Source organism: Staurois parvus, unplaced genomic scaffold (genome assembly GCF_062004578.1).
Source record: "Staurois parvus isolate SC_StPar_1 unplaced genomic scaffold, SC_StPar_1.0 ptg000405l, whole genome shotgun sequence".
In the NCBI taxonomy this organism is placed as follows: Eukaryota; Metazoa; Chordata; class Amphibia; order Anura; family Ranidae; genus Staurois; species Staurois parvus.
Genome location: NW_028318201.1, coordinates 89,634 through 105,084, shown reverse-complemented (window position 1 = coordinate 105,084; position 15,451 = coordinate 89,634). Strand labels below are relative to the sequence as shown.

General features: G+C 45.3%; 1 protein-coding gene across 6 annotated transcripts in view; it reads right to left on the bottom strand.

The window, feature by feature from the left end:
• Positions 1-15,451, bottom strand: part of UBXN6 (UBX domain protein 6) — a 335,037-nt gene that overhangs the window by 243,335 nt on the left and 76,251 nt on the right. For 3 of the 6 annotated variants that reach the window (XM_089686670.1, XM_089686671.1, XM_089686675.1), the window contains one exon: positions 10,957-11,111. In XM_089686670.1, the coding sequence (XP_089542796.1) occupies positions 10,957-11,111 (155 nt within the window). The remainder of the gene's footprint in view (positions 1-10,956; positions 11,112-15,451) is intronic. The other 3 variants (XM_089686672.1, XM_089686674.1, XM_089686676.1) reach the window with 1 other exon arrangement.

Sequence of the window (15,451 nt, the reverse complement as noted above, 5' to 3'; positions counted from 1 at the left end):
CTCTGCTGCTAAGCTGCTCATGTCCATGCATCAGGGTTCGTGAACTGGTGCCGAGTACGCCATAGAATTTCGTACCCTGGTGGCAGAGGTGGGTTGGAACAATGAGGCTCTGGTGGCTGCTTTCTCTCATGGTCTCTCAGATGCGTTGAAGGACGAGATTGCAGCCAAAGAACTGCCTGTGGAGCTCGAAGCACTCATTTCCTTCCTAATCCTGATTGACACCAGGCTCAGGGAGAGGCCTTAACTTAAGGAGCATCTGCGGAGGCCTCCTAACCGATTGGCGCCTACGTTTTCTGTCCCGCCCATTCCTCCCTCTCCTCCTGGGGATGGCTTGTCTGGCGGTGAGCCATGCAGCTGGGGTTTGCTCGCCTTTCCGAGGGGGAGCGGGCCTCTTGACGTCATGAGTGTCACTGCCTGTACTGTGGTCTCGGTGGGCATTTTTGGCAGTCCTGTCCGGTCCATCCAGGAAACGCTCGCACCTGAGATCCTGTCAGGGGCAGATCTTGGGTGGAGTTTCCTCGTCCCCGGTTAGCCGCAAAGATAAACCGCTGTCAGGAATGGACTCTGCACTGGTGGTGGGACTCACCTGCCGTGTGGGCTGCAGTACCAGGGCTGACCAGCGGGTGCTCTCAGCAGCCAGAAGCTCACTCCTGCAATCAGCCAAACCTGGGGCTGATTGCAGAAGGTGTATTTAAGGCATGACCAGGCCTGTGATCAGGGCCTTGGTGTATGTTTTCCCATGAGCCCCTGGTATCCTGTGTTCCTGCTTCGTTGCTGACCCTGCTTGATCCTGACCTCTGCTGACCGTCTCCTGTTGAACCCCTGGCTTGCCTGACCATCCTTCTGCCTGATCCCCTGTACCACGCTGCCCGTGAGTTACTGAACCCAGCTTGTGACCCTGACCATTCTCTGCCTGCTCCTTTGGTACCTTGCTGCCCGCACGTTGCTGACCTGGCCCGTCTGACCACGCTAACTACTCTGCCATCCATCCATCCTGCACGGATCCAGCCGTCCCTGCTCACACCTTCTGCCTCTTCACATCAGGCTTTCTACCTGCACATACCTCTGGCGGATCCCTCTACCACTAGCAGGTGTACTCAGGGGCCGCGACCTGGTTTCTGTCTGCTCCAAGTCCATCCCCACCATCAGTGGCCCTGGTGAATAAGCAGACTGGGACTTAGACTCCGCGCCCTGGGGAATCCTGTCCTGAGGACCGCTAGAGGTACCACCAGATGGTCGTTACAGAACCCTACGGCCGGCCTGACCATTCCACCTCTCCAGCCCTGACTACGCCTGTGTTTCTGCATATACTAAGATTAGTGGAAGGTTGGTTTGTTCACTGTGCGTTATATATCTGGGTGGCTAATAATAATTATATTGTTGTTATATCATACCTGAAGTCTGCGTTTCCCTGTGTCAGTCCGCACCTTTCTGGTCATTCCTAGATTCCTGACAACCGCTAATCACCGTTGTCCTCTCTTGGGCGGAAGGCTCGGTGACGGCCCAGGCGTTGGTAGACTCTGGTGCTGGCGGGTTGTTTATGGACAGTTAATTTGCTGCCCAGTACTCCATTCCTCTGCAGGCTCGAGTTACTCCATTGGTCCTCGAGGCGATAGATGGCAGGCCCCTGCAACCGCCGCAGGTTACCCACGAGACTCTGCCTGTGGAAGTAGCTATTGGGGCTGTTCACAGGGATTTGGCCTGTTTCCAGGTAATTTCTTCTCCGCACTACTCCATGGTTTTGGGATATCCCTGGCTTCAGAAGCACAATCCGACCTTTGATTGGCGTTCGGCCGAGATTCTCTCATGGTCTCCACAGTGTGGGGCCGGTTGCATCCGTGGACCTGTTAAGGTGTTGTGTGCCTCCTTGGACTCTGTGTTGCCCACTGACTATGGGGAGTACCTGGACGTGTTTGACAAGGTGCGCGCCGGTGCTCTGCCTCCTCATCATCCATACGATTGTGCCATAACCTTACGACCCGGTGCCACTCCTCCACGTGGCAGGGTGTATCCTCTTTCAGTTGCGGAGAATCAGGCCATGGAGGAGTACGTTGCGGATGCGCTTTCCCAGGGGCACATTTGCAAGTCTACCTCTCCAGCAGGAGCTGGCTTTTTCTTCGTGAAAAAGAAGGGCGGTGAGTTGAGGCCTTGCATTGATTTTAGGGGTCTCAATCGAATCACGATTAAGAATGCTTACCCAATTCCGTTGATAACCGAGTTGTTCGACCGCCTCAAGGGAGCAACGGTCTTTACTAAACTCGACCTTAGGGCTGCGTACAACCTGGTACGGATCAAGGAGGGCGACGAGTGGAAGACCGCGTTCAACACCAGAACCGGCCACTATGAATCCCTGGTTATGCCCTTAGGGTTGTGTAACACGCCCGCGGTCTTTCAGGAGTTCATTAATGATGTCTTTCATGACTTGTTGCAGCAGTGCTTGGTGGTTTACTTGGACGACATCCTGGTTTACTCTGCATCCATGGAGTCTCATTTCCAGGATGTTAAGCGAGTGCTGCAATGATTACGTGAGAACGAGCTTTTCTGTAAGCTTGAGAAGTGTGAATTTCACCGATCCCAGGTTGCCATTTTGGGCTACATCATTTCCGCTGTGGGATTTTCCATGGACCCTCAGAAGGTTTCGGCGGTTCTGCAGTGGCCTCGCCCCAGTGGTCTTCGGTCCATTCAGCGCTTTTTGGGATTCGCCAACTATTATCGGAAGTTTATCAGGAACTTCTCCACGCTGGCCAAGCCTCTCTCAGATCTGACCAAGAAGGGCAGTAATCCCCACGAGTGGTCACCGAGGCCATCTTAGCTTTCGAAGCTCTGAAATCCGCCTTCGCTTCGGCTCCGATACTGTCTCATCCCAATCCTGGGTTGCCTTTTGTCCTCGAGGTTGATGCATCTGAGTCGGGAGTAGGTGCCCTCCTGTCTCAGTGTCGGTCGCCCGATGGACCCCTACTTCCCTGTGGGTTCTACTCCAGGAAGCTTTCCTCCGCAGAATGCAACTGCCAGATTGGAGACAGGGAGTTGTTGGACATTATTCAGGCTCTCAAGGAATGGAGGTACCTGCTCGAGGGTTCTGCGGTTCCGGTTCTCATTCTCACTGACCACAAAAACCTGATGTATCTTTCCGAAGTTAAGACGCCCCGTCAGGCCAGATGGGCTCTGTTCTTGTCACGTTTTAACTATGTGGTCTCCTATTTGCCTGGCTCCAAGAATGTCAGGGCTGATGCCTTGTCGCGGCAATACTCTGAGCTATCCAGGGAGGACTCTGAGCCGACCTCGGTCATACCTCCGGATCAGATCCTGGCTGCTATTCGTACCAGCCTGACTTCTCCCCTTGGGGAGCAGATTTTGGCGGCTCAAACTGATGCTCCCTCTTAGAGACTGGCTGGTAGATGTTTCGTACCTAAGGGATTGCGCATCCGCTTGCTGCGTACCTACCATAATTCCAAGACCGCCGGTCATCCAGGGAGGAATCAGTTGTCCTGGGTCGTTTCTCGTTTATTCTGGTGGCCATCTCTCCGTTCCGACATCGCCTCATATGTATCGGCATGTTCTGTCTGTGCCCAGAATAATTCTCCTCGGCATCTTCCATTAGGCCTTCTGCAACCCATTCCCAATGGGGAGCGTCCCTGGTCACACCTGGGCATGGATTTTATTGTAGACTTCCCTGCGTCTCGAGGCCATACAGTCATTCTTATGGTCATTGATCGTTTCTCCAAGATGTGCCATTGTGTTCCGTTCAAGAAATTGCCGACTGCACAAGAACTGGCTACGGTTTTCGCCAGGGAGATCTTTCGCTTGCATGGGTTGCCTAAGGTGATTGTCTGGGACTGTGGGAGCCAGTTTGTGTCCATGTTCTGGCGCGCCTTCTGCTCCCAGTTGGGTATCAAGCTCTCCTTCTCTTCAGCCTACCACTCGCAGTCCAATGGTGCCGCGGAGCATTCCAACCAGGCCCTGGAACAATTCCTTTGCTGCTACAGTCAGGTCCATAAATATTGGGACATCTACACAATTCTAACATTTTTGGCTCTATACACCACCACAATGGATTTGAAATGAAACAAACAAGATGTGCTTTAACTGCAGACTGTCAGCTTTAATTTGAGGGTATTTATATCCAAATCAGGTGAACGGTGTAGGAATTACAACAGTTTGCATATGTGCCTCCCACTTGTTAAGGGACCAAAAGTAATGGGACAGAATAATAATCATAAATCAAACTTTCACTTTTTAATACTTGGTTGCAAATCCTTTGCAGTCAATTACAGCCTGAAGTCTGGAACGCATAGACATCACCAGACGCTGGGTTTCATCCCTGGTGATGCTCTGCCAGGCCTCTACTGCAACTGTCTTCTGTTCCTGCTTGTTCTTGGGGCATTTTCCCTTCAGTTTTGTCTTCAGCAAGTGAAATGCATGCTCAATCGGATTCAGGTCAGGTGATTGACTTGGCCATTGCATAACATTCCACTTCCTTCCCTTAAAAAACTCTTTGGTTGCTTTTGCAGTATGCTTTGGGTCATTGTCCATCTGCACTGTGAAGCGCCGTCCAATGAGTTCTGAAGCATTTGGCTGAATATGAGCAGATAATATTGCCTGAAACACTTCAGAATTCATCCTGCTGCTTTTGTCAGCAGTCACATCATCAATAAATACAAGAGAACCAGTTCCATTAGCAGCCATACATGCCTACGCCATGACACTACCACCACCATGCTTCACTGATGAGGTGGTATGCTTAGGATCATGAGCAGTTCCTTTCCTTCTCCATACTCTTCTCTTCCCATCACTCTGGTACAAGTTGACCTTGGTCTCATCTATCCATAGGATGTTGTTCCAGAACTGTGAAGGCTTTTTTAGATGTCGTTTGGCAAACTCTAATCTGGCCTTCCTGTTTTTGGGGCTCACCAATGGTTTACATCTTGTGGTGAACCCTCTGTATTCACTCTGATGAAGTCTTCTCTTGATTGTTGACTTTGACACACATACACCTACCTCCTGGAGAGTGTTCTTGATCTGGCCAACTGTTGTGAAGGGTGTTTTCTTCACCAGGGAAAGAATTCTTCGGTCATCCACCACAGTTGTTTTCCGTGGTCTTCCGGGTCTTTTGGTGTTGCTGAGCTCACCGGTGCGTTCCTTATTTTAAGAATGTTCCAAACAGTTGTTTTGGCCACGCCTAATATTTTTGCTATCTCTCTGAAGGGTTTGTTTTGTTTTTTCAGTCTAATGATGGCTTGCTTCACTGATAGTGACAGCTCTTTGGATCTCATCTTTAGAGCTGACAGCAACAGATTCCAAATGCAAATAGCACACTTGAAATGAACTCTGGACCTTTTATCTGCTCATTGTTATTGGGATAATGAGGGAATAACACACACCTGGCCATGGAACAGCTGAGAAGCCAATTGTCCCATTACTTTTGGTCCCTTAACAAGTGGGAGGCACATATGCAAACTGTTGTAATTCCTACACCGTTCACCTGATTTGGACGTAAATACCCTCAAATTAAAGCTGACAGTCTGCACTTAAAGCACATCTTGTTCGTTTTATTTCAAATCTATTGTGGTGGTGTATAGAGCCAAAAATGTTAGAATTATGTCAATGTCCCAATATTTATGGACCCGACTGTATATCTCTGACCATCAAGACAATTGGGTCAATCTCCTGCCATGGGCAGAGTTTGCGAGGAACTCGGCTGTCAACTTCTCCTCCGGGATGTCTCCCTTTATGGCCAACTATGGGTTCCAACCCACTGTATTGCCTGAGTTGTTCTCGCCACAGGACATTCCGGCTGTGGATAACCATCTTGCTGCCCTGCGTTCCTCGTAGGGGCAGATCCAGAGGTCCTTGAAGGACTCAGCTCAGTGCCAGAAGTTCCAGGCTGATCAAAGACGGTTGCCCGCTCCTTCATACCAGGTCGCAGATCGAGTCTGGTTGTCCACTCGTAACCTCAATCTTCGGGTGCCTGCACCGAAACTGGCTCCCCGTTTTGTTGGTCCTTTCCGCATCCTCCGCAGGGTGAACCTGGTTGCCTATGCCCTTGCTCTTCCTCCTGGGATGCGTATCTCCAATGTCTTCCACGTATCCCTGTTGAAGCCTCTGGTCTGTAATCGCTTTACTGCCTCTACGCCTCGGCCTCGTCCTATTCGGGTCAACGGTCATGAGGAGTATGAGGTGAGCCACATCCTGGACTCTCGGTTGCTCCACGATCGGGTGCAGTTCCTGGTCCATTGGCGTGGTTATGGTCGTTCCTGGGTTCCTTCCGCGGATGTTCATGCTCCTGCCTACCTCCATGCTTTTCACACCCACTTTCCACAGAAGCCTTATGTTGAGCCGCGGAGGGGGAGGGGCCCTTGAGGAGGAGGTACTGTCAAGGTCCTACCTTTCCTCAGACCTTGTGCTGCTCCATGTGCTGGCATCCATCTTAGGTGTGGGATCTTTTATGCTTTCAGCCCTCTGCGGCTCCTCCCCCAGGAGGTGGCGGCTTATCACATATAAGTCTGCTGTTTGTGGCTGTCCATTGCATTCGTGTCCTGTCTGTTGCACAACAGCAAGCTCCTGTTTAGCTACTCATTGCTTTCCTGGATACCGACTCGGCTTTGGCTAAGACTCCTCCTGGCTTCTGACCCCGGCTCTGGCGACCATTCTTCCTGGCTCCTGATCCTGGCTCTGGCGACGATTCTTGCTGGCTCCTGATCCCGGCACTGGCGACAATTCTTCCTGGCTCTTGACCCCGGCTTTGGCTACGATTTGCGCTGTTGTACTTGCATACTCTTGTCTTATTTTTAAATTAATAAACCTACCTTTAATTGCAACTCCTTGTGTGTCTGGCTCCTCGCTCCCTGACAAATATACGCAAAAATGTTGGCATTACGATTGGTAGATATTTTGCCTACCTTGATTCACCAGGACTAATCAGGTTTTACCAAGGGAAGGCAGACTTCTGATGCTACTAGGAGAGTGATTAATATCATTCATTTGGCTCAAAAGCATTGGACGCCCTCTCTGTTACTGGCGTTAGATGCAGAGAAGGCGATTGATAGGGTGAATTGGTTATTTTTGCAAAGAGTACTTAATAAATTTGGATTTCAAGGACACATGCTTTTGGCAACTTTGGCCTTATATACCCTCCCATCAGCAAGGGTGTTTAGGTCTGGTATGTTGTCTAAACCCTTCGTAATAACAAATGGCACTCGCCAGGGATGCCCTTTATCTCCACTGATTTTTAACCTAATGATGGAACCATTGGCCTCTAGTATTAGACAACACCTTGCTATAACAGGTTTTCAATGTAAAAGTGGTAAATATGTTATAAGCTTATTTGCAGATGACATTATATTGATGTTGACCAACCCTTTGTCATCTTTAAGTAATGTTGCACAGGTATTTCTCCAATATGGGAAAGTATCATATTATAAGGTTAACAAAGCTAAATCTCATACACTTGACCTAGGAGTAACTCCGAATCACAGAAATAAATGAAAGTCCGACTTCCCCTATATATGGCAGGATTCAGGTATAACGTATTTGTGAATTACACTTACCAATCTGGAAACTAGATTGAAGAATTGGTCTTTTATCTTTAACTAAGCATACATTATCATGGTCAGGAAGATTATCGGCGTTGAAAATGCAGATACTACCCCAAATTTTGGACGTATTTCACTCTGTACCCATACCAGCTAATAAGAAATTATTTCATACTCTACATCCTACAGGATGTAGGACAGACATCCTACATAGATCCCTCTGGGAAGGGAAAAAAGCAAAATGTGCATTTGCTAAAAAGCAAGATGTGTATTTGCTAAATTGATTAAAATGAGATCTGCAGGGGGAATGGGACTACCAATCATCCTTGACTACTACACAGCTGCACTTTAGTACTCTCTGTTTCTCTCCTTGTGCCTCCATCAGCTGTAGCTCATTACCATTTTTATCTGAGAGATTTCTCTTCCTATGTCCTGATTCTGTAATACAATTTGCAGATCTTTGGCCCTCATACAGTGGGGCAAAAAAGTATTTAGTCAGCTACCAATTGTGCAAGTTCTCCCACTTAAAAAGACGAGAGAGGCCTGTAATTGGCATCATAGGTAGACCTCAACTATGAGAGACCAAATGAGAAAAAAAATCCAGACAATCACATTGGCTGATTTGGAAAGAATTTATTTGCAAAGTATGGTGGAAAATAAGTATTTGGTCACCTACAAACAAGCAAGATTTCTGGCTCTCATAGACCTGTACCTTCTTCTTTAAGAGGCTCCTCTGTCCTGCACTCATTACCTGTATCAATGGCACCTGTTTGAACTTGTTATCAGTTGTGACAGTATGAACGGCAGGGTGATGGATGGACGATATGTGTCACCTCGCATGAGGTCATACTGTGAAGTGTAAGGTGGAGTCCACTCCGGGTTTTCGGGGCCACAATGGCAGAGGTGGTTCCGGACCGGAGTTTGTGCTCCACTGATGACCACCAACAGGTGGTATAAAAAAGGCAGGGCTGGAGCAAAGAGTTGCTCATGGCCTGGGACTCAGAGAGCTATTCTGAGAGAGCTGTGTGTGTACTATACCTACAAGAAAAGGTTTGCGTTTGTTTTTGTTTTGGGTGACAGGGAGAAGCCCTTCACCTCTGAGAGAGGGAATGTCTCATGTTTAGTTAGTGCCTGGATGGCAAGGGTTTATTTTGCGGTTTTGTTTATTTTGGATATTTTGCAAACCTGTAAATAAAGCTGACAACCAGTCAGATTTTAAGAAAGCCTGCTGTGCAGTCTACCCTTTTTCCCAGGGAAGGTGATCCCCCACCTGAGCTAACCCCACAAGTATAAAAGGCACCTGTCCACAACCTCAAACAGTCACACTCCAAACTCCACTATGGTGAAGACCAAAGAGCTGTTGAAGGACACCAGAAACAAAATTGGAGACCTGCACCAGACTGGAAGGACTGAATCTGCACTAGGCAAGCAGCTTGGTGTGAACAAATCAACTGTGGGAGCAATAATTAGAAAATGGAAGACATACAAGACCACTGATAATCTCCCTCGATCTGGGGCTCCACGCAAGATCTCACCCCGCGGGGTCAAAATGATCACAAGAACGGTGAGCAAAAATCCCAGGACCACACGGGGGGACCTAGTGAATGACCTGCAGAGAGCTGGGACCAACGTAACAAAGGCTACCATCAGTAACACACTACGCCGCCAGGGACTCAGATCCTGCAGTGCCAGAAGTGTCTCCCTGCTTAAGCCAGTACATGTCTGGGCCCGTCTGAAATTTGCTAGAGAGCATTTGGATGATCCAGAAGAGGATTGGGAGAATTTCATATGGTCAGATGAAACCAAAATAGAACTGTTTGGTAGAAACACAACTCGTTTTTGGAGGAGAGAGAATGCTGAGTTGCATCCAAAGAACACCATACCTACTGTGAAGCATGGGGGTGGCAACATCATGCTTTGGGGCTGTTTCTCCGCAAAGGGACCAGGACGACTGATCCATGTACAGGACAGGATGAATGGGGCCATGTATCGTGAGATTTTGAGTGCAAACCTCCTTCCATCAGCAAGGGCATTGAAGATGAAACGTGGCTGGGTCTGCCAACATACCAGCAACAGTGTCTGCCAACCTTGTGAAGACTTACAGGAAACGTTTGACCTCTGTCATTGCCAACAAAGGATATATAACAAAGTATTGAGATGAACTTTTGATATTGACCAAATACTTATTTTCCACCATAATTTGCAAATAAATTCTTTCCAAATCAGCCAATGTGATTGTCTGGATTTTTTTTCTCATTTTGTCTCTCATAGTTGAGGTCTACCTATGATGCCAATTACAGGCCTCTCTCATCTTTTTAAGTGGGAGAACTTGCACAATTCGTGGCTGACTAAATACTTTTTTGCCCCACTGTACTTCAATTCTCATTGGTCTACCAGGCTAAAATCATTGGCCAAACACTATGGGGTTTATTTACTAAAGCTGGAGAGTCCAAAATCAGACTCCCTTCTGCATAGAAACCAATCAGCTTCTAACCTCAGCTTTTTCAATGAAGCTTTGGCAATGAAACCTGGAAGCTGATTGGTTTCTATGCAGAAGGGAATCTGATTTTGGACTCTCCAGCTTTAGTAAATAAACCCTTAAGTGTTAACCAAACTCTAGAGCAATATCTCAAGTTACTCCATCCCATGACGAGGTTGAGTTGACTATTAAAAAAGCATGTACATTTTAGTTCTGGGCAGCCACCATTCTTTATAGTATTTGGTAAAAAATGCCCCGGTACCACTTCCCGTTTCATCCTCCACCAATCTGGTCCCCTGACTTCACCTCCAAATAGAAGAAGTTTGCAGATTGCCAGCCCCAAATCCCTTGGCTACCAGCACAGAGGCAAAGTCTGGCTGGCCACATAAAAATCCTCTTCTTCAGATGACTTTGGCCAAGATTGCTTCATTGTACATTGGATCTTTTCTGTCAAAACATTTCTGTCAAAGTCAATTTAGTGTCTTTCAAATTTCAACTTCATCCTCATATGACTGTCTATCCTTACCAGCATGCAAATCCCTACTCAGGAAAATGGGCAGATTCATTAAGCTTTGAGAGAGAGGTCCGGAGATAGAATTGGTTAAAGAACAGAGCCCATCCAAAGGTGGAAATGGTAAGGTATTGTTTATAGTTCCACTAATTGTGGATAAAATCCATCAAAAAAGGACACCGTACTGGAGCATCCCTGAAGTGAGAGAGGCATAGTGCGAAAACGTCAATGTGAAATGTACTGCCTTAATCAGGAAGCAATTTTCTTGTAGGTGAAAAAGTCTGATATTAAAACTCAGTCTGTGGCAATTTCTCCTTCAGAGAGTAAAGAGACTTTTGTAACATGGGAAAAGTGCACAGCTTACTATTTAAAACACAGGAATACCGTTCTACAAGTACAATTTTTGCTACTGCCTTCACCTTTTTTGTACGTACCATGTATCTGAATAGCATTCTTGGATTGCAACTTGCCTTTTCCTTGCATAGACTCGAGTCTTGTCATTGCTGCTGAAGCAGCAGCTGTCTGAGCCTCTTCTGGAGGTGGCTTTGGAGGCCTTGGTTGTTCTTCAGAAATATGTTCAGGATTATCCCTTAAGGGAAGAAAAAGGAAAAAATGCACAATGAATAAAGCAATAACTGTACCACAACATGCAAACTGAGCGCAATGTTCTATATTTAAACAAAAAGTGTGAACACAAAATGGAGAGAAAGCTACAGTCCACTGACACTTTTATACATATGAGGGAAACAACCTTGAACCTCTCAGTATATGCTCCTGCATACCTCTAGGAGGTTGGTAAATTCTGAACATGCTTAAATAGCTTTTCCACATTTTCAGCCAACTTGTTATAATACCTACTTAATATCTGTTACACATCCCTATTCACATAGCAGAACTTAAAAAAATATAAAAAAAAATTGCAACTTACATTTTTAGATGCACTTTTCTGGTACTTACAGCAAGGAAAAAAAAAAAATCTTCTTTATTCGCTTTGTTATGGGGGTTGGGGGTTGGAAGTGGTGTTTACCATAATTAGCCCAGTCTAGAAGCAGACCAGAGGCTTCGAAGAGATTTGAGTGGGTAGAAGGCTCTACTCCTTTGTTTAGTCTTACCTATCCGAGGCCCTTAGCCTAATTACACAAAAAAAACCCCCATGGTCAAATGGCCCTTCCCGGGAATGGTATATCTGCCAATGCCCAACCCCAATCTGAGGGGGAGGTGCATCCAAAATCTGTACAATCAAGAAAACCCTCCAAAAAAGGATGCAGCACCTCAGAGGTTAGTAAGCAGCATAAATGTATTGTGAACGTAACAATAAAAACATGTCATATGTTCCAACAATGCATGTACCCCAAACCATCCCCAGCCCCCCACTATGGCATACCCTCCCCCCAGTGCCCCACAAAAGCTATGGATTGGCAGGCTGCTTTTCCTAAATATCTCCGTTATCACCCATATGTTCCACCTCTTAAAGCAGCCACTCGGGATATACAGTTGCAAGAAAAAGTATGTGAACCCCTTGGGATTACATGGAGTTTTGCATGAATTGGGCATAAAATGTGCTCTGAACGTCATCTAAGTCACAACAATAGAAGAACACAGTCTGCTGAACATAATACTACACAAACATTAGATGTTGCCATGGTTTAATTGCACATAACATGTAAACATTCACAGTGCAGGGAGGAAAAATATGTGAGGCCCTAGCTTAAGGACTTCTCCCAGAGCTAATTGGAGCCAGGCGTGAGCCAACCTTGACTCCAATCAGTGTGATGATATTGGATGTGTTGCTGACAGCTGTCCCGCCCTTAAAAAACACACACCTGTTTTGGGTTTACTGGTTTCAAGAAGCACTGTCTGATGTGAACCATGCCTCGCAGAAAAGAGCTCTCAGAAGACCTACGATCAAGAATTGTTGACTTGCATGAAGCTGGAAAGGGTCACAAAAGTATCTCCAAAAGCCTTGATGTTCATGTGTCCACGGTAAGACAGACTGTCTACAAATGGAGAAAGTTTAGCACTGTTGCTACTCTCCCTAGGCGAGGTCGTTCTGTAAAAATGACTGCAAGAGCACAGCGCAGAATGCTGCATGAGGTAAAGAAGAATCTTAGAGTGTCAGCTAAAGACCTACAGAAATCTCTGGCACATGCGAACATTTTTGTTGACACATCTACAATAAGGAAAACATTAAACAAGAATGGAGTACATGGGAGGACACCACGGAGGAAGTAATTGCTGTCCAAAAAGAATATTGCAGCACGTTTGAAGTTTGCAAAAGAGCACCTGGATGTTCCACAGCACTACTGGCAAAATATACTGTGGACAGATGAAACCAAGATTGAGTTGTTTGGGAAGAACATACAACACTATGTGTGGAGAAAAAAAGGCACAGCACACCAACATCAAAACCTCATCCCCACTGTAAAACATGGCAGAGGGAGCATCATGGTTTGGGGCTGCTTTGCTGCCTCAGGGCCTGGACGGATTGTTGTCATTGATGGGAAAATGAATTCCAGAGTTTATCAAGACATTTTGCAGGAAAACATACGACCATCTGTCCGCCAACTGAAGCTTCACAGAGGATGGGTGATGCAACAGGACAATGACCCAAAGCATACAAGTAATTCAACAAAACAATGGCTGCAACAGCACAGAATACGCCTTCTGGAGTGGCCCAGTCAGAGTCCTGACCTCAACCCGATTGAAATGCTGTGGCATGACCTTAAGAGAGCGATTCACACCAGACATCCCAAAAATATTGCTACACTGAAACAGTTTTGTGAAGAGGAGTGGTCCAAAATGACTCGAGATCGTTCTGCAGGTCTGATCTGCAACTACAGGAAACGTTTGGTTGAGGTTATTGCTGCCAAAGGAGGGTCAACCAGTTATTAAGTCCAAAGGTTCACATACTTTTTCCTCCCTGCACTGTGAATGTTTACATGTTATGTTCAATTAAACCATGGCAACATCTAATGTTAGTGTAGTATTATGTTCAGCAGACTGTATTCTTCTATTGTTGTGACTTAGAGAACGTTCAGAGCACATTTTATGCCCAATTCATGCAAAACTCCACGTAATCCCAAGGGGTTCACATACTTTTTCTTGCAACTGTATCTAAATTTCTTATGCCACGTGGTTGGTCAGTATGCAGAATCACAGAGGCAAATCCTCCAATCGTTATCATATCAAAAACAGGATTCCCTGTATAGGAACCCAGGCATATATCTTATCCACCATCTAATTCTGCATGGTCACCAACATCTCACTCGCATAAATAGGCAAAAAAGACCATCTTCAAAGGAATGGTTGCCATTATTCAGTCATTATTCAGTACATAAGGACTCATTGTATGTACTAGAAAAATCCATCTTGCCTCCTTTTGCAACAGGATTTTGTCCTTATCACCTCTCCTTTCTGACAACGACAACTGAAAAATGGCTGCACATTGTATACTTTTCAAAGATGAATTACGATATTGCTCAAAATGTGTAGTTAGTGGGGACTTATCATCCTTGCTAGTAATGCTAGCTAAATGTTCTCCTATTCTACATCTAAATTCTCTTTTTGTTTTGCCAATATAAATTTGTTACATGGGCAAACTATTATATATATAATCCATGACGATGAACAATTGAGGAAGGAATTGATGGAATATGTTCTCGTGCCTGTGGAGACGTGAAATTCTCTAATCTTATCTACATGTCTACATATGGAACAATGCATGTTTGCCCACTCACAAAGAAATGATCAGTCTAAAAATGGAATGGTAGGTGTATTGTAACACTGAAAGACAGAATAGCAACAAAAAAAATCAAAAGAAATGTATGTCTAACAAATTATGCACTGATTTGCATGTTCATGATGGAAATAAGTATTTGATCCCCTTCACATAATGTAGTCGGAAGTGACGAAATGCGTCAGTACGTAGCTTTGGACGTAAGGATGACAGTTATTTAGACGTGGACACAACGTGGAGTTTTTGCATGATTTGTCAAGAGTTTGGAAGTGCGTTTTGTGAAGCATATCACATATTGTGAATAATGCACTATGTGCGAATATAATTTTTTTCTTCTGAGGTTATTGGAATAAGAAGAATTCTCACATTTTGGAAGAAGAATATTGAAGAAGAAAATGATCACATAAATAGGGGTTTTAGGACATTTAGACTGAAAGATTTGGACTGTATTTTTTAGACTTTGGTGGGAAAAAGTATATTGTTTTGGCATTTGGGGTTTTTGTAGACACTATTGCCACACAGATATATTCACTTATTTTACTGTCTAGGTTATTGACTTCTTCATTTAATATCCAATTTTTTTGGTGGTTTACTAATGGGTATTTAGTCTATATGTATTTGGCTCCTATACTGGAAAGATGGCTTACCAAATAGACGATGATATAGAGAAAGAAATGAGGGTGTTTTTTTCAAAGGTTGAACTTCAGTTGTCTAATAGAAATAAGGATTTTAGAAATGCATTTAGGATACATAGTAACCTGGCGTTTACACATCTGAGGCGAAAATGGAATATTGTCTCTTTGGAGTCATATGTGGAAACTAAAATGATCCCCCAGGGACTCAGGGAGAGAATCATACCAGCGGAACATTTACATAATGAACTTTTTTTTTAAAAAAATGGCAGGAAGAGAATATTTCACATGGTATACATCTAATGCAGATGATAATTGAAGAAGAGAAACTGCAATTAAAACAAATAGAGGAACAACTACATGAAGGTATAAAAGATTTGGAGGGATATAAAGATCTAGATGATTTTCTTAAATTAAGTTGAAGAAAGAGGTAGCGGAATTCCAAAAAGAACAAAAAATAGAGAAACCTAAGAAATTGCAACGTGCTTTGGTGGACTTTGAATCTGGACAGATACTAGACTTACAGGGAAGAAGGGGCAGGAGTAGATCTAGGAGTAAAAA